General features: G+C 39.2%; 1 protein-coding gene across 2 annotated transcripts in view; it reads left to right on the forward strand.

The window, feature by feature from the left end:
• The window catches only part of LOC146660946 (glucocorticoid receptor-like), a 61,539-nt gene that overhangs the window by 22,707 nt on the left and 13,727 nt on the right, over positions 1 to 25,105 (forward strand). The window contains exons 3-5 of one of the 2 annotated variants that reach the window (XM_085421023.1): positions 15,760 to 15,929; positions 18,224 to 18,250; positions 22,036 to 22,152. In XM_085421023.1, the coding sequence (XP_085277149.1) occupies positions 15,760 to 15,929; positions 18,224 to 18,250; positions 22,036 to 22,152 (314 nt within the window). The remainder of the gene's footprint in view (positions 1 to 15,759; positions 15,930 to 18,223; positions 18,251 to 22,035; positions 22,153 to 25,105) is intronic. The other variant, XM_085421024.1, reaches the window with a different exon arrangement.

Here is a 25,105-nt window from a genome sequence, read left to right on the forward strand (position 1 = left end):
CACAAGTTCGTGGACACGAGACAAGAATTATTAGTAAAAGATGGTCTTGCTTACGATTGCTGGATGTCTGCAGCCTAGCCCTAAAAATCACAACAGTACGAGTGAGGCGGCTTCAGTGCACTTAGTCATGCTGTTCTTTCACTGCTGTTGCTATGGAGCTGAACTTCAGGTTCAAGTTTTTTTGTTTTTTTTTTTTAAATAACTCTGAAATAGGATGCATTTTGAGTTGAAGTGAGCATCATGCCATCCAGAGTAGACAGTAGACAGTTTTCTTAATGCTAAGGGGAATTTTTTGTCCTGCTGCAATCGGTCATATGTCCATATTATGAATGGGGACTTGTTTAGAGTGCAAATGAAGGCAGGATTATATGATGTGGCAGATCTGCAGCTGCATCACAGAGCACTGCTGGATAACACTCTGCCTCGTCTACAGCACACAAATTGTGACAGTGTGCCTATCTTAATGAAATAGATGGCTACAGAATAATGTCATCTGGAGGTCTGTATGATTATAAAGTGTCTACACTGAATTATGAGTCATTGCTAACAGTGGAAGTTGAAAATTAGTCCAAGCTTATCAGTCCCTCCTGTCAAATCGGGCATGTTTTTAGCTCATCCGGTTGCAGGACCAATGAGCTCATGCAATGGGAAGGTGTCTGTCATCCTTCCTGCTCTGTCCACAATTCACAATAACTGCTACTTCCCTTAGAGTATTGGTCAGGTTTTAGTGAAACGTGCAAACACAATCCTCACCTAATGGATTTTCAGTATTTCCAAAATATGCCCAAGGACAAGGTTTGTCATCTTACAGGCAGTTTTTGTGCTTTTTCTGGCTGTGTTTACTACTCACTGTGCCACAATACTCCTGAACTCAAACACTTTTGTTTGGTGTTGAGCAACATCACAACATTTGTGCAGGATATGACTGTTTGAGGGCCTCCTTGACTTCTCAGTGGATTTCAATTCTCATTAGTTTGTGCAGTACAGCCTATCAATGACACTGAAAGTTAGATTTTTCTTTGTGTCCAATTCTATAACCTGTGAGCTGTGAGCTGTGGTGGATCATGAGCCAGATGAGCTACTGCGTCACTGACATTAAAAAATAATTTGGCCAGACTCATAACACTGGAGCTTTTTCATGCCTGAGTCACAGGCCAGCTTGTGTTCAGGCACACAGATAGTAAAGCTATTCCACTGAAAATGTACAGGCCTTCTTGTTTCAACACAGAAAGTTCACCAAGAATTAAAAAAGGTCTCGACTGAGCAGAAAGTCCAAACATCAAAATGGGCTCTTTTATATTTTCATTTGCTGTATTATTATTATTATATTGATAAGTTAACATGTACACAGCATTTAAAGAATGTAGGCAACTGAGCTAGAGCTGGTTTTATTTTTATTTTCAGTTTTTTGTATATACCATCTGGTGACTTACTTCGCTGCATAATAAGACACTGAATTTTGTATCTTTCTAGTTTGACTGTGCATTATTTCAGATGGAAATGCCAAGAGACAAGAATGTAATATAATGACTGATGCATAACATTTAAATTCTTAAGTAAAGACCAAACACCTCATCATGGTTAAATTACAGTAAATTCCTTATACTCAAAGTATGGCTTTTGGTTTTGGTGATGTTCAGTGGTCCTATCTGTCCACACCTTTGAAAGATTTCTGGGACTGGAGAATTGAAGTGAATCTCCACCAAATTAATTCTGTAAATACTAAAATATTCAACTGTAAGTCAAGCTTAGAGTTTGTATGCATTTATTATTGAGTTTATCCTCCATTGGTTATTTGTGCTTTAGACTCCTGTGTTACTGTATTGTGATGTATTTCAAAGGTATACCCACTGCACTGCAAAAGCAGTCTTACTCACTATACACCAGCATACACTGATTTCACCTGACATCAGAAAATAAGCACACAGTGTGGTTTGCAAAACATTTCAACCCACTTGTTAAATGAAACAAAGCTGATAAAACTGAGTGGTAGTCAGTTTAAACATGGGATAAAATAAGCAATGGGGGGGTCTGTCTTTAAAAGATCCTTGCAAGACTTTTGACATATGTTTACTATGCACTGAAATGAAAAGACGACAGGATGGGTATGGTCAGATAAACAGTGATTTCAACAGGCAGGAGGACCTGGGGAAAATGGAAATTAGGTAAGTTTGTATGTGTATTCAGTTAAAACACACGTGTGCTTCCAGCTTACCTCTAATGCATTTGTTAGTGAAGTCTATGCTTTACTGTGTTTGCTCAATTACGGTTGACCCGCAGTGAAAAATGCTACTTTTTGCCATTAATGGTTCTGTTTACTTGTATTAAATCAATGCTACAGATGGGATCCGGAAGGAGACAATTTGGGGAGATTTTTTGTTTACTTGTGGTTGACATTTCCTTTTTTATATTATTGTTTAAGCTATCTGTTCCCTGTGTGTGTTTCTAAACAACTAGAAAGCATATGGGTTCATTAATGTTAATAATTCCAAAAAATAGATTGTTTTTCAAGCTGACGCCAACTACTGGAAATCTAATATCAAACCTATTGTTTTTTTTCAGTGTTTTTTTCTCATAACTGTTACCAATTACCCTCTTACATACTGGAAATTGTTGATAGCAAGAGAAGAAGGGTTATCAGACACACCTTCTCTAAGGTCTTCTCTCTTATCTTATCTGCTCCGCTTCATCAAGTCAATGAGTTTGCTTGAGCGAAATCTGACACATGGACGTTTCTTTCCTCCCTCACCCTGGGCCCAAAATCAGCTCAGGGGCTCATATTCCACTTGCTTTTCTCAGAGGAAACCGAAATGTGGGGTAGGGAGGGCAGTGTCCGAAGGGTGGGGCCTTCAGTAGTCCGAGCGCAAATCGGAATCTACACATCTAACTTCTTCCACGGGGTTTTACAGTGGTTTCTTTTCATTTCATCACTTTTCAAGAAATCGGCTCATCCTCATCCTGCTTTTCTGTTTCCTTCTTTCACAACTTACTTATCTGTCTTCAAATAAGGCCATCTGAGTTGTGAAATCTGTGAAACAATTCTTGCAATGGAATGATCTCCCACTTTAAAAAAAAAAAAAAAAAAAAAAAAAAAATATATATATATATATATATATATATATATATATATATATATATATATATATATATATATATATATATATATATATATATATATATCTTATATAAGCAAGTCAGTTTTCTCTTCATGTTTTCTCTGCTTTTTTTTTTTTTTTTTTCGCTTTCCCTTTCGGCTGAGCAGGTTGGTTAAGGGGCTTTTTAAGCGCACTTTAGTGGGTTAACGATCAGCCTGTTTAATCCCATGGGTGTGTTTGAGCATGCATGGGTGTGTCTGGTGTGAGTGTGTGCATGTGTGTAAGAGATAGAGAGGAGGAGGATGATAACCTTGAGTGAATTGGAATCAGGATATCCAAAGAAAAGTAGCACTGTCCCTCATGGACTTGAGGTAAAAGTCTGCTTTTGCACCTTTGATGCTGCCCACAGAAACACAGCAGGAGAGTAAAGCTGCGCCAGCAAGGACCACAGGAGTCTCGCATCAAACTCGCAACCCATAAAAATCTATTATTTTTAGGGCTTTCACAAGCTTTTATTAAGGCTCTTCCAAGCTTGTGTGTGCATTTGCTTGGTTACGTGTTTGATTTGTTTTGTTTATTGGCTGTCTCTGTCTCTTTGTTTTGAGCTCTGTTGTTGTTGTCATAATGTATTAGCTTTCAATGAGTTTGGTACAGGCTAAGAAAACCATTGCTGCACTTTGACAGCTAAACAGATGCTGTTTCAGTTTTCTAATAGAAGGTAAATATTTAATTGAAGTTGGTCATTACGCTCCAGACTGTACTGTTTGCAGTGCGCCTTGGGCTAGAGCGGAATAACTTGCCGGTGTTTTTGGCCAGAACAGGTTATGTAAACCGCAGTTGTGTGGTGTTTTATTTTTGTTTTTATTAAGCGTGACACCACCTGATTTTCAACCACATTTCTGGCCTCCATTAGCGACTTTTCTTAAAAGATATTTTGCTCCGTTGTTTTGTTTCTCCTCTTCTTAGGTTTAAGCGGGTTAGATTGTCCTAACCTATATTAGTGTCAGCTTGAAATTAGTTTACTACAGATAAAAAGACTGATAAATTCATGACAGGCAGTAACTTGTGACATGTAATGTCAATACTTTTGAGAACTGGGGGGAAAATTTTAGCTTGTCTGTAAAATCAACATGTTATTTAATAAGGGTCTCCTCCTGAGTACGACTGATGAAACAAACCTCCTACTTTTTTACAATAATTATTTTTTTCCCTTTGCAAATCTTGCACATAATGCTCAAGAGTTAAACATTTATGATGAAGCTATGAGCTATATGTGTGCTTGCTTACTAACAGTCCAGTGGCGCTCTACGCAACTTAATGTACTGTTTAAAGTAATCATTTTAGACTTTGTAGAACTGCTGTTTCTTTTTAACTGTAAAGCAAACAGAAAGGAAGCACAACTACATGAAAACAAGTTTTCCACTCTGCAGTTGCAGGCTGCAGACCAAAGCAGACTGACTGACAGGTTCTTAAGTAGACTTATCACTTAATCTTCTAACTGTATTTTCCAGCAGAATTATTTTGAATTAAGGAATAAACTGTCATCTGATGTGTATCAGATCACATCAGCCTTCCACTTTCCAGTGGTCTGCTGATAATGCGGGATACGTTTCAGTGTTAGAAAGAAATCATGTGGGTAAATCATAAACCCCTTATTAGCTTTTAAGAGAGTTCTAGGCTCTGTATCAGAATAGCAAAAAATTTTAATTATAATTCTTCTTTTTTTTTCTTCTGTACTGTTGATGACTGATTATCATTTCATGGTGCAATAAACACTTTGTCAAAGCTCTTTGTGAGAGGAAACTAGTTTGACAGAGTGATTGCATTGGGTTCTTTTTATTTAGTGTCGGTTCCTGAAACCAGTTCCCGTGTCGTTGTTCTCCTGCATTTACAAAAATAAGTCTCACAGTCTAGTATTTCATTGGGCCACTTTTACTTTTGATGCTAAGGTTATGGTTGCTTCTATTCTTACGCAGTGTTGCAGAGTGGAATTCATTTGTCTTTGAAATCTTGTATTGATGATGGGAGAGTCAGACTGCTGCATAAAGCCTTCTCCATCACATCCTAGAGATTCACAGTGGGTTAAGGTCTGGACTCTGTGGTTGCCAGGCCATGTGTGAAGTAAAGAAAACACTTGTGACCTGGCCAGTATTGACACCCCTCCTGAATCACCATGAGTGTGCTTCTGAAAAGTTTTGTCCTGATCTATCCCCGGTGTCCAAAGCTCTAAGCTTTGCCATGTAGTTTTCCAGCTCCAGTACATTTCCTTATTATTATTTACATGTTCTGTACTATAATTACACATGAAGAAGGTTACTTTCAGTTACTTCCTTGTAACAAGGGGTCACTGCAGCAGATAGTTCTGCATAGATGATCTGGGAGATTTCTACACCAGATGCCAGGGGTTTTGTTTCTCTGGCTGAAACCAAATCAGCAATCTTTTACTTGACAAGCAAATGTGTGAACTACTACACTGCAGAGGCATCTTTTCCATTCATTCATTTATGTTTGCCTTTATCTCTTCTTCTTTTATTATTATTTTATTGAATAAAGCCTCGCGTAGCCACAAAATTGCAAGTTCTTCGACATGCAACACACACACATACTAACCTTAATGAAATATGAAATATACTAATCTGTATTTTTTTCTTTTTCTTTTGTTTCCTTTCTTGTTTCTTTCCAGTTCTTTGTCTCTGTTTAGTATTGTGTTTTTTTTAATAACATATTGGGCAAACAAAGACAGAAAGAAAATGATGTCTCATGCTCCCTGAACCACTCTTTCTCAGTGTGAGTCTGATGAATCCTGGCGTTGTCATCTTGGAATATGTTTTAATCTCCTGCTTACTTCACTGATTCTTTCTTCATAATAAAAAAGCAATGTTATATACTGAGAAAGCACGTTTTGGGCTTCTTATCCCAGCATTATCATTTTTTCCAGTTCTCTTAAACAGTTGGATGTTCACGTCTCTGTACAGTCCTTTACATGTTTATGCCATGATAAATATTTATTTAGCATAAATATTCTGTTAGGTAACTGCTTCTTGCTTAACATTGCATATGTTGTAAAACGAAAAGCAGCATGATAAGGAAATACTTTCTGTCACCCTTTCAGTACTTTTTAGTCAGCAGTACAATATTTCTGACATAATGTTAAAAATAGTGGTAATGATGACATTTATGGTAATTAGTCATGAGTTGCTGAGAGGAAAAGTGTCTTTCCTGTCAAAATGCTGTTGTGAGAGAGAAAGAGGAAAAAGTGCATGAAAGGAGAGAGGAGACTTTCTTCTGAGGCCGAAGCATTAAAATCCTAAATTAAGGCTAATTACATAAGAGGACAAGGGGAAATGCTGTGCACCCTGAGGCCTTGGCCATCTATCTGATTTAAGACACACAATGTGTCAGCGGTAAATCGAATCTACAGGGAGCAATTGGAGGTTCTCTGCACACACACACACACACACACACACACACACGCTTGTATTGTGATAAGGCTGCGCAGCACACAGGATTTATTGCACTGGTGTTAGAATTATCCTGTCATCTTCTTTATTTTATTAATCAGCTTTTGGTCAAAGATGTGATGGAAAAAAATGTTGAGCATTTGTTCCACTGTGAGGTTTTAGAGCACAGTGTTTGGCTTTGTGGTATCGGTAAAAGCGAGACGATTTTAGATGTGATGACTAGAAAATCTGTTTTATTTAAATTTTGACATTTTTGTCTCCTTTAAATAACAAATTAGCAACAAACTGACTATTTGTGATTTTTAATCAGTGATGACAAGTTCTTTTTAAGTTGTTTTGCAGAATCAATTTAGACTGCTTTGTAAAGAAGTGTATAATATTTTGAAATGTACTAAAGTAGAACAGGGTTGTAGGAAAAAAAAAGGTGACACATGAGTGGTTGTACTTGAAATATTCCATTCTTTCACAGTTATATATGTTAAATAGCAAATGATTAACTTTTCGTTTTTAAATGTAATTGTTTAGCTGCTCCTGGGCTTTATTGTATTCATCTATTAAAAGCTGCCTGTTGTATTCAAATGGCACACTGTATTTTATTATACACTGTATATACTTATAAAAATGTAACATGCTACTGGTCTGAAAAAGTAGATCATCTGTATCTCACACTGGAATAAACTTGCAAGATTGTGCCATTGCCCTTCATTTTGCTCCCTGTGGTCGACACCATGTGGCCCAATTTCCTGTAAAGCTCCACATTCCAATACAGCATAACTTCTCTCCAGGGATTTAGCACGTGACCTCATCTAGCCTAAACCATGCCCTTCTCAGAGAGAAACAGTAGAAGTTTTGTCTCTTGGTTAACTGCTCTCCTCTGTTCTGCAGATTATCTTGTACATCAAAGTGGAGAAGGGCCTTACTGTTAACACACTTTGCAGTTTGACTCTTACTGTAGCTTTGATTTGTTCCTTCCTGGCTTCGTCTGCCTACGCACATGCGCTTGTCTTTGCTGACTGTGTAACTGAAGTGGGGCACAGAGACGAGACTCCTGCAGGGTAGTTTTGGTGATGCTGCACGTTCTCTGCCATCTGTCTGTCTGTCTGGATCTTAGTAATGACATGCTCAACATCATTACTGTAAATGATAAAGTACAAGAGAAATGGTGAAAAGAATAGCAGGGATTAATTGCTGCGATGGGGGATTAGCAGAAACAAGGAAAGAAATGCCCTTATAAGAGTTCACATTACAAATGGAATACTGGCCTACAGTGTCTCAAAATCAACTCAATTAATCTAAATATGTTAATAATAATGGATTGGATTTATATAGCGCTTTTCAAGGCACCCAAAGCGCTTTACAATGCCACTATTCATTCACTCTCACATTCACACACTGGTGGAGGAAAGCTACAGTTGTAGCCACAGCTTCCCTGGGGCAGACTGACAGAAGCAAGGCTGCCATATCGCGCCATCGGCCCCTCTGGTCAACACCAGTAGGCGGTAGGGTAAAGTGTCTTGCCCAAGGACACAATGACCAGGACAGAGGGCCCGGGGATCAAACCGGTGACCTTCCGGTTACAAGGTTACAAATGCGCTTCCCAACCCCCAGCGCCCCTGTCGCCCAAATAAACAAGTTGTTAAATATTATTAGCCCTTTAATACTTAAATAAGTATTATCCCTTCTACAACCAACTGTCCTACTCTACCCTACCCACCCCATCTCTTCTTTGTTTTTGTTTTTTATTTTTGGTTGTTGTTTATATCTTTTTCCCCTAAAATATTAAAGCATGTAAGCTGCTAATGTCATTATACACTCACAGGTCTTTATATTAGTTACACATTGTTAGTGGGTTCCTCGTTCATGCTCAGAACTGCTTTAATTCTTCGTGGCATTGCTTCAACAAAGTGCTGGACAGACCCATATTGACATGATAGTATCACACAGTTGCTGCAGACTTGTCAGGTGCACATTCATGATGTGAATTTCCTGTTCTACCACATCCCAAAGGTGCACTGCTAGATTGGGATCTAGTGACTACGAAGGTCTTTTGAGTGCAGTGAACTCATTGTCATCAAGAAACCAGTTTAAGATTATTTGAGATTTGTGACATGGTGCATTATCCTGTAGCCATTGTAAGATGGGTACACTGTGGTCGTAAAGGGACACACGTGGTCAGGCTGCGGTGTGGTGGTGTAAACAATGCTCAGTTGGTACTAAGGGACCCAAAGTGTGCCAAGAAAACGTCCCCCCATACCATTACACCACTAGCAGCAGTCTCAGCTAGTAATACAAGGCAGGAAGGATCCATGCTTTCATATTTTTAAGCCAATTTCTCACCTCGCAATTCAAACAAACAAAATGTGGCAGCAGAAACTGAGACTCATCAGGCCAGGCAACATTTTTCTAATCTTTGTCGTTCAATTTTGTTAAGCCTCTGTGAATTATAGACTCAGTTCCTTGTTCTTACCTGACTGGAATGGTACTTTTGTGGCTTTCTGCTGCTCTAGCCCATCTGCTTCAAGGTTTGATGAAGCTTTCAGAGATGCTCTTCTGCACACCTTGGTTGCAAAAAGTGGTTATTTAAATAACTATTGCATTCCTATCAGCTCAAGTCAGTCTAGCTATTCTCCTCTGGCATCAACAGGACATTTTTGCCCCAATAAACTGCCGCCCACTGAATATTTTATCTTAGATGGACCATTCTCAGTAAACTCTAGAGATAGCTGTGTGGGAAAATCCCAGCAGATTCGGCAGTTTCTTAAATACTCAGACTAGCCCATCTGGCATCAACAACCATGCCACTGAAATCACCTTTAATCCTCATTGCGAAACTTGTTTTGAACTTTAGGTCATCCTGACCGTTACTACATGCATGAATGCAATAGATTGCTGCCATGTGATTGGCTGAACAGGCATCGGGGCAGCTGGACAGGTCTTCCTAATAAAGTGTAGGTATAATGTTGAATATTCCCTATAAACAGTTTTTAAATAGTCTAGTTATTTGTTTTCACAACACAACAGCATATCATAAATCCCCAAAGCCTTAGAAAATCCAAAACACGAAGCTACTGAGAGAGAAAAACCTTTAAAGCTAAACTATTTTGCAGCAGCTCTGAATCAGGTCATCCACTGCTTTAATTATCTTCTCTTGTAATTCTTGTTCTTGTAAAAGAACTACTTCCTAATGTAATGTTATGCTTAATCATAACATTAAGATGATTGCTGTGCAGCGCTTTGCATTGTGTTTACTTCACCACTGAGCAACCCTGACTACACAGTGCAAGTTGAAGGAATAAATTCCACTAATTCCTGATGAAAAGAGGCGACAGAACAGATTGAAGTAACTCATTTAGTTCTAAAAATTCCCCAGCCTGCCACAGTGGAAATGAGTGCTAATGAGATGTCTTTGTGTCCACTTTGCTAATGATTCTTTGTGGGCATCTGTGTCTGGTGTATATTTGAGAATAGCAGCATTGAGGGAAGGAGAAGGAGAAGACGCAGTAGCAATAGCATGGCACAAACTGTTGCTACGTGTGAGAGGAAGTCAAACTGTTAGGCTGAGATACTTATTTGTGCTTTCACTTGTGTCCTATCTTTTTGAACTTCATTTTAAAACCATCCTCAAAAAGAGCTGGTGGACAATTTGTTGAGTAGGTTTTTTTGAAGTTATGTTCATGTCATAGTAGTTGAGACATAATTTACGCTTGATATTTACGCATTTTCTAGTATTACCAAATTGAGCGGACTATAGTTCAGCACTCCTTGCATGAAGGTGAGAAGGGATGCCAGCAACAGATTTGAGTGCCGTACACTTTCCTTCTTACAGGCTGCATGGCACAAAGACTTTTTCAGGGAGGTATAAATGCAACATTTGAAGAAACCGTCATGCTTTCATTTTTTTCTATTGAGTCTCACATCTGTTTGATGTTTGCTTCGAAGACACTTTGAAAATACTTTGTGAGGATAGTCGCGAACAAATGTTCAAGTTTTAGGTTGGGGAAGAAGTGACTGATGCTATGAAATGATGATTGAAATGACAGCCGTGCGTAGGAGATTTAGACATTCACATGCGAGGATGGCAGAGTTGGTGGGTGAGTGTTGTTTAGCAAGAGGAAGAAGGGAGACGAAAAGAGGGAGCCATGACACAATCACATGACAATTTTTGAAACAAGGGTAGCTTTATAACCCCGCTCCTCTCTGGCAACCAAAGGCTCTGCTTAAGTAATTTGAAGACCAGATCAACAAACCCACACAGGTTCCTATTAGCAACACAAACTGAAAACACACACACACGTACGCCATGTATTCCCGTTCCCGGGTAGGTGAGTTGGATAATCCCATGACTCGCCTGACCTCCTCCATACTCCCTGCAAGTAGTGAATCTGGATTGGCTGAGAGGCCGGGCTGGGGTGGGGTTGGAGGGCGTCCGCCCCAGCGGCCGTAATGCGAATATTATATAACTTGGAAAATGAGGTAGAGTGAGGGGGGTGAGCAGTGAGAAAGGAAGAGAGAGACGGATGTGAAGAGAGTGAGGAAGTGAGAGTAGCAAGAGGCAACAAAGGAAGAGTACAGTAAAACGGTAAAATTACACAATGGCTTAAAAAATGGAGAACAGACTTATTGTTTTTATATTTTACTACACTGACTAATATTTGCTAGAGCAGGGACGCAGGCTACTTTTCCTGTGCCATCTTATGTGAAACTGTCAGACTTCCTTTCTTTTCAAAACCCAGGGCTTTTGTTACACAACAGATTTCAAATTTGAAACTTGTGCTACGTGTCAAGAATTATTTGCAGCATTTGTTGTTTTGTTTTGTTTTGCAAATATCATTCATAAAAATTACATATTTACAATCAAATATATCTAAAATAAACCTGCAAATCTCAGTTAAAATCATAAATCAGTGTCCAAACAGCTTTTTATTTTTTGCTTGCAGTTAAAAATTCCACATAAAAATGTTGACGTTTTATCAAAGGGAGCAGCTACAGTCACTTTCGGTATGCGTCAGGATCCAACACTGTGAATGCTCTTATTTTCTACATCCCTCCCATGGGCACCTCATACTTTCTGCTCCCACACATTAGCCTAAAAAAGCTTTGATCTGAATGGAAAAACTAGGCTTACTGTATATCAGTTCCCACTGTAGTTACTGCTATATGATTCCCCAGTGACAGATCAGGTCAGCTCAGTTCACGCAGTCTCTCCATGGTTGCTACGGGCAATTTATTTATTTAAGACTGTTGTCCATGCTGCTCTATGTCTTCTACTGCTATATCACATAATTTTTACTGGTGTCCATTAAACAACACGTTACTGCAATTAGTTATAAATCAGGATCCATTTTAATGGAATGTAGTTTACAATGAACACCATATGCTATTTTTAGACACATACTCTTTCTTAGCATGTGTTCAAACACAAACGCACGCAGCGAAAGCGATGTTTGTAGGTAGAAGTAAAAGGGTGTGGGAAGTCACTGTCATCATGGCCCAGCCTTTACTTTCCTTCATTTGCCTTTTAAGACCAGGTTCTAGACTGATGCAGCAAAGTCCGTGCAGTAAATCACAAATACACACACACACGTTCCAAAGGCAGTTTGGGTGATGAAAGAGCAGCAAAGGGCCATGAACTGCAACCTGCTTTTTGTGTTTATTCGTGCCTTTTCCTCAAACCCCCCCCACTGGAAAGTATTGGTTAATGCGTATGTAGGCGGGTTAATACACTTCTCTTTTCTGCATGTGTACATTTGGCACTTTGTGTCTTAATCACTGTGCAGAGTTGGCTTGTTTGTCAGTACATACAAACCCTGTTGCCCGTGTGAGTGTGTGCATCAGAGAACGATCGACTGTGTGCACGTCTGCTGTGTTCTAGCCCAGTATGCATTCCTAATGAGGCTTGACTCTGTGCTACATGGCTCAGAGCCACACATGATGTCTCAGCAGTGGGAGGAGCATATGAAATGGCTCGCAAGTAGGGGTGGGGGGTTATAAATCTTTAATCCAAACACCACCCTGTGGTCATTTTACATTACCAGCAGTTGAGTCATGCCGTAACGGACCAGAACAGAAATTTGTAGCATGTGACATTTTGTTGTTGTTGTTTACTGAACTTTTAAACATTAAAAATGAGAATAAAAGAAGTGATAAGATAATTTTTTTAAACATATAGCTACTCTACATTGCAGTTGTGTTAATTTTGACAGGATATTTTGTTTTAGTCTTAGCCATAATTTTGGCATCTAAATTCTTTTATTTTTAATCTAGCTTAAGTTGATTAAATATTATAACATTATAGTAGACTCAATATGAGATTTATTCAGTTGACCCAAAATAAAAAGTGTAAAAGTTGGTCATGAGGGTTGCTCCATATGGTTTTCAAAGCATCTTCTTTTCAGTGATATCAAATACAAAATGTGTCCATATGTCTACTGCCCTCTTCTTCCCAAGCAGTTGATATTTTGTCACATTTTCATGACAAACAGGGAACATGAAAGCTAGCTGTATTATTTGCCAGTGCAAGAGACTTCTTCAGTTTTAATAAGATCAACTACAATTGTGAGCTAGATGGCTGAAAATCTAAACAGACACATTGCCTCCACTTCAGCTGCAGAGGATGAGGTGCCTGCATTTGTCAGTCTTTCTAAACTTCTGTGTTTACATTTGTTTAAATCGGATGATTGGTCACAGGTGGTCTCCCACTTCACTGGCCACTTTTTTGTGGTCTCCTAGAAGTCCAGATATTTACAGCTCAAGCTCTGCCCCATAATAAGTGTCCACAGTTTCGTCAGTTGCTCCTTTAAGTAGACGAGTAATGAGAGCACCAGAAAGATGAGCACATAGCAGGAGCATTTGCCAACATTCACAGAGTTCCAGTGTGGCAAATAAAGTTTAAACACATTGAAAGTTGATTTGATTTCCATCAGTCTATACTCTTCCGTTTATCCTTAGAAGCAACGACCATAGGATGAGAGGCAGGGTACACCCTGGACAGGTTGCTAGTCTGCTTCAGGGCTAACACAGAGAGACAGACAAACCATTCACACTCATATTCAAACCTCTCGGGGGAAAAAAGAAATAAAGGGTTTTATGTCCACTGAAATGCTTGGGCTTTTAACTCTTTTAAGGTCTGCTTGAATTTTCATTGTAGCATCCCAAATGGGCGTGTTGGGGAAATTCCACATTTGCAAAAGCAAATTTTATAGACTTAATTTACAATATTATGCAATACCTGTCATAATGAGGTATTCTGTGTTTGTTTCCTTACGATTATGGCTCAGTTGCTCATGCTGGAAATGATTTACCTAATGACTTCAGATTTGAAAAGCTGTGACACCACAAGTGGAGTTGTTTGCCAGGTTGATGATGAACAAATAGCATAGATGTTTGTTTTTGGTATGATCCTCATTGTTAAAACAACTCATTTAAAAAGTCCTGTGAAAGGACCGCATCGAGCCCTTTGAAAACACGACTGTAGCAGAAATGAAAAATAATCGCCCATCAGTATATTTGTGTAAAACTCTGCCAGATCCCTTGTGTTAAGGAAGGATCCGAATGTAGCACACACACTAGCATATTTTGGCTATGTAATGACAATAGCCTTTTAACTGACATATCATGTAATTAAAATTAGCAGTCATTCAGTTGTTATAAAAATCCTTATAAGTAATCCCATCTTGCATCAGGATCACTGGTGTGTCCTAATATATGGACTATGTACAGGATCAACTGAACAATAAGGGGAAAAGGACTGTTTTGTATATACATTGTCTGCACGTAACCTATGTGCCAAATTTGATTAGACTATTGAAGCAGATTACTGTACTTCCAGCTGAAACTCCTAATAGTTTCAATTTGTGGGTTTGATGAACCATACTTAGCCTCTGAGGTTATAGTGATGCAGAAAACTAGGTCTGAAATTGAGGTATGCATATTTAACAGAGGTGCATTTATTTTTGTGGTGCAATGGAACAGTACTTGTGGAAAAAGTATTCTGTGTTTTGTGATTGCATACTTTGCTCAGATGGGGATCAGAAGTTTAGCTGGGACTGCATTCCGAATCCAGATACCATTCGAACTTGGCTGCGTTGGAGTCATCTTGACTAGCTCACCATAGATATGAATAGACATCTTAGCTTAAGGTGTCTTCCAAGAGCCATCAACGCTACTCCCCTTGGTTGCGGTCCAATTTACATAAGCAAGTGTCGTCTTTCCAATGACCATCAGAAACTAGGCCCTGTGAATTTGGGTCATGCTTTTTTAGATAGCAGTGCTGCTGATCTGTGAGGTGGATTCAGAGTTCCAGTTAATGTAATCCACTGTACTTTCCAGTTCTGATTGAACATGTGGAGAAAATGGACAGCAAAACACTTGAAGCCTTAGTTGAGAAGTGATGTTGTATCAGCACTGGAGCCAAGATATCTGTGGACCTAAACGCAAAGTCATTGTCAGGCTTAGCAAGCTAATCCTATTACATAATCCCCATATACATTCCAACTAGTGTGCTACCAAAACAAACAACAGGGGAAAGATTTAAGTCCTTTAATGCGGTCAAATTCCTGTGATGGATTACACGGCAGTGTCAGTCGAACACAGCAGACGTAATGTATTCTTGGTTTGCATCCTGCCACTTAACTTGCAGTGCAGCTGTCAAATTGGTCTTAGTGACTAGTTAAGCCTCACAGTGCACTTCATGTATGTAAATCTCTCAGTTGGAAATAACAACGTGTATGACTGTGTGTGATTACACAAGAAGTATAAAATTCTTTACTTTGTATCGTAACACACTTAGAAGATTGGACTGAGATTTAGAGCCTAGATACAGCACAGAGAAGCTGTTAGTGATAGGCTTCATTGGATTTGGCTTAGAGTTGATTTGTTTTTCACTTTAAGCATTCATTAATGAAAAGACATCTGGCTCATCATTGCGTTGTGTCAACCTGGGGAAAACACTGCAAACACTATGAGGGTTTGAATTCCGATGAGGGATGCATTTTTTTTTATCACCCTAAGATTTGAGTCGGTTCTTTGTTCTGTCTCTGTAATACTGTGTATATTTGGGATCCGTTTACAGAAAATTGCATGACTAAATTTGGGCTCATTCAAAGGTGGTGTGAATGAGTCACCCTACACATGACATTTCCATGCTGCAAATCAGCATTCTTGACACATGTTTTCCCCCTCTTTCCTCTCTCTACATATTACAGTTCATCACCCAGAGAAGGAGAGATCAGCAGCTCTGTGGTACCTGCCCAATCCAAGACCAGCGGGCAGACTCATAAGATCTGTTTGGTGTGCTCAGATGAGGCCTCTGGATGCCATTACGGGGTTGTAACATGTGGCAGCTGCAAGGTTTTCTTCAAGAGAGCCGTTGAAGGTTGGTCTCCCGCAATCTGCACCCACTGCCTCAATCACTCAGACACGGCACACTCCTCATTAATGCTGGAAATTCAGTTTTACTTTGAATGATGGTACTATGGATGTTTAAATTACATATGCTTATATACATATGCACTAAATTGCTAGTATTTATTACAAGTTTTCTCCCGTTACACTACAGCTCTTGATGCTTCTGCACATCTCTGCTCTGTCCTGAAGAAGAAAATTTAATGATTTCTCCAAGTTCAGGGTCACAGTTGAATAGTAGAGTGCAGGGTGAGATCTTATTTCTTCAATTGTTTGTGGGTTTAGTACATTAGTTGTATTTCTCCACCTCTTTTATTCCCCTTCTTGTTTGTTATGCCCCAAAGCAGGGACTGCTTACAACTGGTTTTGATTACCAACAAAACAAAAGCGTGCAGAGGAAAGGCCGTAATCCAGAAATATCATCTTTCCATTTTCTTTTCCAGCTTTCCAATAAAGTGGCCACGCTCTCTAGCCAATTTATTAGGTACACCTTACCATACTGGTTTAGACCCCCTTTGCCCTAATTGTTCATGGCATCGATTCAGAAAGGTGCTGGAACCATTCCTCAGAGATTTCAGTACATGACCTGTTAGCATCACACAATCGCTGCAGATTTGTTGGCTGATAAGACTCTCCGGTTCCACCACAGGCCAATGTGCTTGGGATTATTCAAGCTTTGTGAGGCTGAGGCGTTTAAGCAATGCTCAGTTGGTGTGAAGGGACCAAAAATGTGCCAAGAAAGTATCCCCCACACTGTTGCAACACCACCACCAGCCTGACCGCTTTTATACAAGACAGAAGGGATCCATGCTTTCATGTTGTTTACACTAAATTCTGACCCTGTTGTTTTCAAATGTTTTCAGTTGTCCAATTTTGTTGAGTCCATGTGAATTTGTAGCTTTAGTTTCCCATTCTTAGCTGGCAGGAGTGGGACCTTGTGGGTTCTTCTGCTGCTGTAGTTCATCTGCATCAGAGTTTGACATGCTGTGCGTTCGGAGATACTCTTCACCATATCTTGATTGGAACAAGTTATTGTTGGTTTCCTAGCAGCTCAAAGCACGGTGGCCATTCCTCTGACCTCTGGAAAAAATACCCAGAGAATGCCAGGGCATTCTAGACACTTGCCACTCATTAGATGTTTTCTCTTTATTGGACCATTTTCTGTAGCCCCCAGAGATGGTTCTGTGGGAAAATCTCAGCTCAGAATACTCAGACCAGCCAGTTGCTGCCATGCAGCTTTCTGTGTACATATCTGTGTTAACAAGCAGTTGAGCAGGTGTACCTAATGAAATGTCTAGTGAGCGTATCTTCTAATGGGGTACAGGCAAGGTATTTGATTTTATTTGATTATATTTTTGTTGAATCACAGTGGTTACATAGACCTATTTAATATGTGCACAAACAAGTAAGAAAAGGTTAGCTACATATGTACTTCAATGTGCATATTTATCTCTAAATGGTTTGTGTGTCAGAATGCTTTGGAGGGACGGGCAAGAATGCATTTGACAAACCGTATTTTGCATTAAATGCTTTTACTGTCATGCATTCATCCCTGAGCTTCTCTTCTGCTCTCTTTCCATTCCCTTTCTTTCTACAAGCTGCCTCTGCAGATGTGTTACAGGTTGCTTAGATAGGGTTTTCTGAGGTGTATTTTAAGTCATTATTAGCGACTAACCCTAACCCTAAGACATCAACTTCAATTTATCATTGCCCAAACTTACTGAATATGCACAGAAATGACTCACTTAATTTCAGGTATCAGTTAACATAGCTCTGTCCTTTTCTTTCATTTCTATGCGTTGCTGGTGAAAGAATACCTCGCGATCAGACTTGCTTTAGGGAAATCATTACTCTGAATATTTGGGGACACGGTGTAGATGGATTATTTGACTTCTGCAGCAGTTAAGGATTAACTGGGCCGGTTTTTAATGGAATTTATTATAGAAACATTTCACAGTCTCCAACATAGAAAAGGAAAAAAGTATCAGACAAACTGATACAGATAGACTGAAACTGGAAACAAGAACCCTTGGTATGCCCTGAATTATATCCTGATATCTACGATATTTACTTCTATGGTATACTAAGATCATGATTAACGGTTATCCAGCATGTCGGTATTTGTTATGCAGTGCTGGTGTAACTGCCAAGCATTCGATATGAAGTGCAATTTCACTGCCTACAGTAATAATGAGAAAGTCATACCTGTCATTTTTGTTTTTCTCTCCCCCTCTTCCTTCTCTGGTCATTGTCTCTATGGGGAAGGATGGAGAGCACGACAAAACACAGATGGTAAATAAATACACTTTTAATAATAATAATAGTAATAATGATAGTAATAATAATGATTATTATTTTGATGATGATGATGATGATGGAAATTTTAGCATTCATGATTTGCCAATGTCCCCTGTACTTTTTCAGCACTGATCAATCTGTCTAGAAACATGCATAGCCTGTTCCGCCAGCTATCTGTTAATGCATGCAAATGTACTGATTTGGTCATTTAAATCAGCATAAATTGCCTGTGAATGATTTTTGCACTCTTCATTTTCTGTCTGGAATGCCCCTCATCTTATCTTCCTCTACGATGATAGATCTAAACGCAATCACATGCTGTCTCCAGTTAGGTCTGTTTTTTCAGCACTTAACCCACATTACTTCCTGAGATCTGTCATGAGAAATGAAACCTCTGCCACCCCTGTAGTTACATTTTTCCTTCTGTTAATTATAAAGCGAATTATGAAATACTAAACATTTGGTGGTTTACCTTTACAGAATCAAAAAGTGGATTCCCTTCCACTGGTCACGTTTAAGCTCAGGACCTCCTGACTGTGACTTCACAGTGCCAACCACTAACCCTGTATGCCAGTATTGGTTACAAACTCAGCTACGGGCTTCACCATCCACTGCTGATGGGTCGTGCCAGACCCTTGTTAGCAGATTAGGGCAGGATAAGGGAGGGAGAATACCAGTGGGATTCAGTTGGCACTTTTGACACTACAGATGGCTGTTTACGCCATTGTTTGCAATGACTCTCTGTGATATCAGCGACGGCTGCAACATGCAGCTCCAATCTTGTCATCACACCACCAATTTTTATTGTGGAATATTATGATTATTACTGGGTTTCGTAGCGCGTTTATCATGATTTCTATGTGGACATCTGGATTAGTTTCGCCACCTGTAATATGCAATATAGCAGCGCTGATCCCTGCTTTTTGTGCTAATTTTCTCTGTGTATGTGCTGGCAGGCAGGGGAAAATGACTCTGTTTAAGCTTCAGTTCTTTTTCAGCTTCTGCCTAGATCACTGTAGCTTCTGTATGCATCCCTGTTTGTACAACCATATCTGTGAACATATTTTACTGTTTACCGATCATTTTCAGCCATGTTCATTCCTTGTTAATGCAAACCAAACCCTTCCTGCTGCTCATTCTTCACAGTATGAGCTGCCCACTGGTGGACCAGCAGGATGCTACTGTTGTAAAGAAGTTACTTGTAAATAGAGAGGGAATATCAGAGTTAGCAGAGCTTCATTAAGCCTAGTTAAGGCTCTGGATTTCAATCAGATTGAGATGATTTGGCATTAACTTAAAACAGGTCATTCATGCTTGAAAACCCTCCAGTGTGGCTGAATTAAAACAATTCCACAAAGAAGAGTGGGCCAAAATTCCTCCACAGTAATGTAAAAGGCTCAATGACAGTTGAACACTTGATTGGAGCTCTTGATGCCAACGGTGGCACAACCAGTTATTAAGTTTAGGGGGCAATTAGTTATTCACAAAGGGACAGGGAGGCTTAGATCATCATTTAAAAGCACCATTTTATACTTACTTACTTTATACTTACTTTGCTTGTCTTTATCTAATATTCAAATTTGTTTTATGACCTGAAACATGTGTCAAATGTGCAAGAAAACAGCACTGGATAAGCTTTTCTGTATACAAAGGCACGTACTATTTTTTTTATGTTGTCAATTGAATAATATGATTCTTTTTATATAGTGCTTCTCTTCATATTTATATAGTGTTCCTTTCCTTTTTAAGTGCCCACGAAATTTAAGTTGTCACACACTGCCCTTTAGGTCAAAAAGCATCAAAAGCATTACATTTTAAAGATCAGGGTAGATTAGGAGATCAGTGTTCATCCTCCACCCTAGGGGGAATACTGACGCTGGTGACTTTGTATACAGTCAATGAGTTTTTCTGCAATCATGCAGAAGGTTTTCAGCGGGTCTATAAAAAAATAAATGAATGGTTTCTGGAGAGTTTGTTGTATCATCTATTATAATGAGTTTCAGTAACATGAAAAGACTATTTATTGAATCCTCTGCTTTTGCCACTCGTTATAATGTGTAGAACAGCCATTACACCATGATGAGTAATGCTATTATAACACGAGTGACTAATAAGTAGGCTTTTCACCGTTCCCCACCATAGTAAGCTACAATGTAGAAATTCAATTGCATAGAACGGACATATTCGATTGATAAGATTGGATGAACTTATCAAACAATTTTTCACAAGAACACCACAAATGATAGAGGAGGGATGTTTTTGTGTTGCAGAGCTGGAGCAGACTATAGTCTGACGCTTGGTGCTTTGCAGCACAAATCCAGTGAGTAAACACAAAGTCGAAAAAGTAGCCTGCATTCCTGATATATTTTTTAACTCTTCTAATTTGTGATTTGTGCATTTTATAGTGTGTCCTATGTATAAGCAGTCTTATTTCAGACAATGACACACAATTCCAACTGTGAGAAAAGCAGACTTCTATGTAAAGCCAGTGGAAATGAAATGTAGAAATGTGCTGACTTTCAGTTGACAGTGACTGGTAACTGAAGGAAGTGGTAAAAAAATTGTGAATCCTTTGCTCTGGCAGATGTCAATTAGTTGCAACTTTTCTAAATAACTGCCCATGGTCTGTTTTTCAGAGTAAACACCACCAACACTTCATATAAAATTCTTGGTTGGGTTAGTTACTCATATGGGGAAAATCAAAGACACTTCTAGTTAATCATCCCATTTTGATTTCAAAGAAGTGTCACAGTGAAACTTTAAACTATGACCAATTCCACAGCATAGGTTATCTACTGAATAGTCATCACAAAAATAAAAAGCATATCTGTTGCTAGAAGGAAAGTGATTAATGTGATGCTTCCAGGTCCTGTCGTATAAGTGTTACATGCACTGGAACAAAAACGCTGTTGCATCAAGACTACATAACTGAGACATAAAATAGATCTTCAAGCATAGCCCATAAAATATTGAGCAACAGCCCAATGATTTAGTGAGGCCTTTCACAGCTAAAAAATACAGACCTGACAATTATATTGACAAAATGCTGCAGATTGTGATCTTGAAAGTGTTCAAGAGACAATGTTAATGTACGAAATGCCAAATTCATCCTCAGGCATGTTTGTCCTTCTGCTGTACACTTGCAATGAGGATCAAAGTTGCACTGTCGTAAGACATACTGCCACAATATGAAAGCATTTAGTATGTCTTCAATGAATTTACAAACATTAAACAAGTAAGAAGTTTCAGTGCAACCAGGGACTAGCTGTGCACATCTGTAAAATATAGAATTATATATGCATTCATAATTCTTTAACAACAAACTATTGCTTGCAAATACCCCCCCCCCCCCCCCCCCCCAAAAAAAAAAAAGTAGTTTAGGTGGTGATTGACTCCACATGACTTCCTCATTGTGGTCACAAATCAATTGTTCCTTCTTGTGTAACAAAGGATTATTAAGAAATCAAAAGTATCCATGCTCTATAATCAAATGTGGACCTGTTTTAGAATCTGGTGCATGCTCCATAATAGGAATGTTAATGATATGGACTGTGCGTTACTCTCAAAGACCAATGGCGTGGATTTTGCTGTCTAGTCTAAGTGCATAGTTGTGGAAGTGAAGCTGTTAACACCAAAGGGATCCCACAAGCCTGTTAGGCTTACTGTACAACAGGTGATTAGTGTGGTCATAGATATTGCTCGTGCTAATCCTTCTCAAACATTCTTTGCTAGCTAATGTCTTCTTTCCCCCCTCCTTCTTCTCCTTCTTCTATTTACAGGCCAGCACAACTACCTGTGTGCAGGGAGAAATGACTGCATCATTGATAAGATCCGCAGGAAGAACTGTCCAGCCTGCCGCTTCAGAAAATGTCTTCAAGCTGGAATGAACTTGGAAGGTAAATGATCAGACCCATCTTTAAATGAGTCCAGCCAACGTTCAATGCTTTAATGAAAAACTGGGCATCTTTATCTTGTCTTATGTGCAATATTGTGAAGTAAAGTAAAGTACCTGTGCTGGTTATATTTCCAGCAGGCTTTGATTGGATCATTCACACAAAGGTGGATGTTGCAGTTCTTCTCTTAAAGTGTGAATTACTCTTTTCTTGGACTCTCATCTGTATGTGCAAGGGCTTGTTGCTGATTGGTGCTTCCACTTGGCTTATGTTCAGCCTATAATATTGACTGCTCTTCTTTCATCTTGGCTTCCACCATGATTAGACCAGCGCCACAGCCAAACTGCAGCAGTAATCCCTACAGCTGCTTCAAAGTGCAGCCAATTTGTCATTCGGGGCAGCTGTGATTCAGTGCGAGCAGCTTTAGTTTAGGGAAGTGGTTCTTAAAGTTTTTCGGGAAGCCCCAACTTCAGAAGCTGAAAAAAGTTCATGTCCCACACAATTTGTAATCAATCATTAATAAAAACTGATCCAAATTGGTTCATTTAATGAAATTAATTGTACCAGTAACCTAATTTTCCCTTCAAGTATTAATTTCACTTAGTGTCACACTTTCTCCTTGGATGTCCATGTTCTACTTGCAGTGGTTCATTTAAAGAAACTCTGGTCTAGGCAGTATAATTCTTGCAAGAGGTCTCTGGTCCAAATCCCAGATGATCTAGTGAATATGAGCCAAGTGGAAACACCAATCAGGATAAGGAGCTTGCACATATAACTCTGATTGCAAAAACAAACAATCACATTACTTAGTAAAAGGAAGCCAGTGATACAGAGCTGTAACAACAAATAAGAAAGGCGCATTCTAGCAGTGTGGTCTCAGTGAAAGAGTGGTTGCCATGAAATCATTCATAAGGAATGGAAATCATAGAAAATGAGGTAAACGGAGGCCAAATTACACAAGAACTGAACAGAAAATCTTTGACAATACGTCTTATCGACTGAATGATACTAATTTGAATAAAATTCTGGTTCAAATTATCATCAGTATGCATGGAGGAGGTCAGACGAGAGGTCCAACAGTGAGCATATACAGCCATCTGTAAAATGTAGTGGAGGATCTGTCATGGTTTGGGGCTGCATTTCAGCCAGTGTTGTCAAAATTGATTGAATTGTAAACACAGAGAAGTAGCGTCAGATTTTGATTAGCCATGCAATACATTTGGAAAGCATCTCATTAGCAACAGCTAAATTTTTTAGTGCAGCAACGATCCCAAGCACACTGCCAGTACAATAAAAGCGTATAAAAAATGAAAAACACAAACACTCATGGATTGGTCTAAGGAGACCATATGTCACGGCTGGCGGGGTGAGCCGTGTGGTGTTGGAGGAAAAGGAGGACCCAAAATGCGGCAGTGACTGATGATTCGAGTGATGTTTATTTACAAGTAGTGGAGTGGCAAAAACAGGCAGTGAGGCATGACAAAACAACTGAAGAAACCTAAACTGGGAGAACTAAATGACGAACCTGAGACCATACAAAAGGGGTGCAGGGCAGAGACAGGAACGGAACACCATAGAACGCAGACAAGCTGACAACGAACACAGACCGACACCCACTAAATATACACACACACAAGGTAATCAGGTAATCACACACAGGAGGGAAGAACAGCTGAACCTAATACACATGAGGACCGGAGGAGACAAGCTGAACACAATGACAACAGACACAGACTTTCAGAACAAAACAGGAACTCTAGGACACGAGCCTTCAAAGTAAAGCAGGAAACACACAGACTGATTTACAACACAACACGGGGACATGAACAGAGCACCAAGGACAGACACAGGTAGGGCTGAATATACACCAAACTTCAGGTTCAACCCTAAACTAATACAAAATCAGAATAAACACAAAACGCTGGGTCAACGACCCAGGACCATGACACCATACCTCAACATTATTGAACCAGTGTGTGATCATCCTGGTAGAAAGGGAAAAAAAGCAGTCAGTATCCAAATAACTTTAGTAGAGTACTTTAATTACAAGAAAGCTGTGGTGAAAAGTAAAGGTGGTTAAACCATATATTGGCTCTATTTTTGCCTTAAATCCAGGTTTTCCAGTTAGGTTTGCACACATTTCAATAAATTGCTGCACTTATTTCCCATTTTTTTTAGCAAGATAAATTGGAGTGGCTTGAAACTTTTGCACAGTAGTTTATTTCACTTTAAATTTGTTATCAATCAATCAATCAATCAATCTTTATTTATAAAGCACTTTTCATACAAAAAAAATGTAGCACAAAGTGCTTTACATGGTTAAAAGCAGCCCACCCCACCCTCCAACTCACTCCCCACACTCTCATTAACATAAACGATGTGAATACACACATATCCTCCTCCCCCCCCCCCCCACACACACACACACACACGCACACTTTATGAATCCAATGGCACAGAAATTTCCCCCCGAAATAGGTAAACTATCATTCTTTTATTTTAGCTTTAAAATTGAGCTAAATGACAGATTACTGACTATGTAAAGAACATTTTAGAGTACAGATGAGATTAGTAGTTTAGTATAAAAATAAAGGAAGAACAAAGGAAAAAAACAAGAATAGATTAAATATGGCCTGATGGCTAATATGGCCTTTATTGTTCTATATGGTTCACACTGATCACTGCTTAATTCACTCCTAAGTCCAAGCCTCCAAAACTTCTATTACCTGATGATCTTTCACATTTTTGGGAAGCAACAGGTTGTAACCAAAACAACAGCTTTATAACCAAGAACCTGCTTGTTGTGCTGTTTCTGCTTGATGCTCCCTAAGGGGAATGAAATTGCTGTTACTAGTTTGTATGAATCAGCGTTGAGTGAGATTACATGTTAAAAGTGCAGTTTTGGTCACAGGGTGAAGGTAGGTTCACAGAGAGTGAGAGGAACAAAGACAGAGAG

This window comes from Rhamphochromis longiceps, linkage group LG10, assembly GCF_057381845.1.
Source record: "Rhamphochromis longiceps isolate RC_006_pf linkage group LG10, R_longiceps_female_GT1.1, whole genome shotgun sequence".
Classification (NCBI taxonomy): Eukaryota; Metazoa; Chordata; class Actinopteri; order Cichliformes; family Cichlidae; genus Rhamphochromis; species Rhamphochromis longiceps.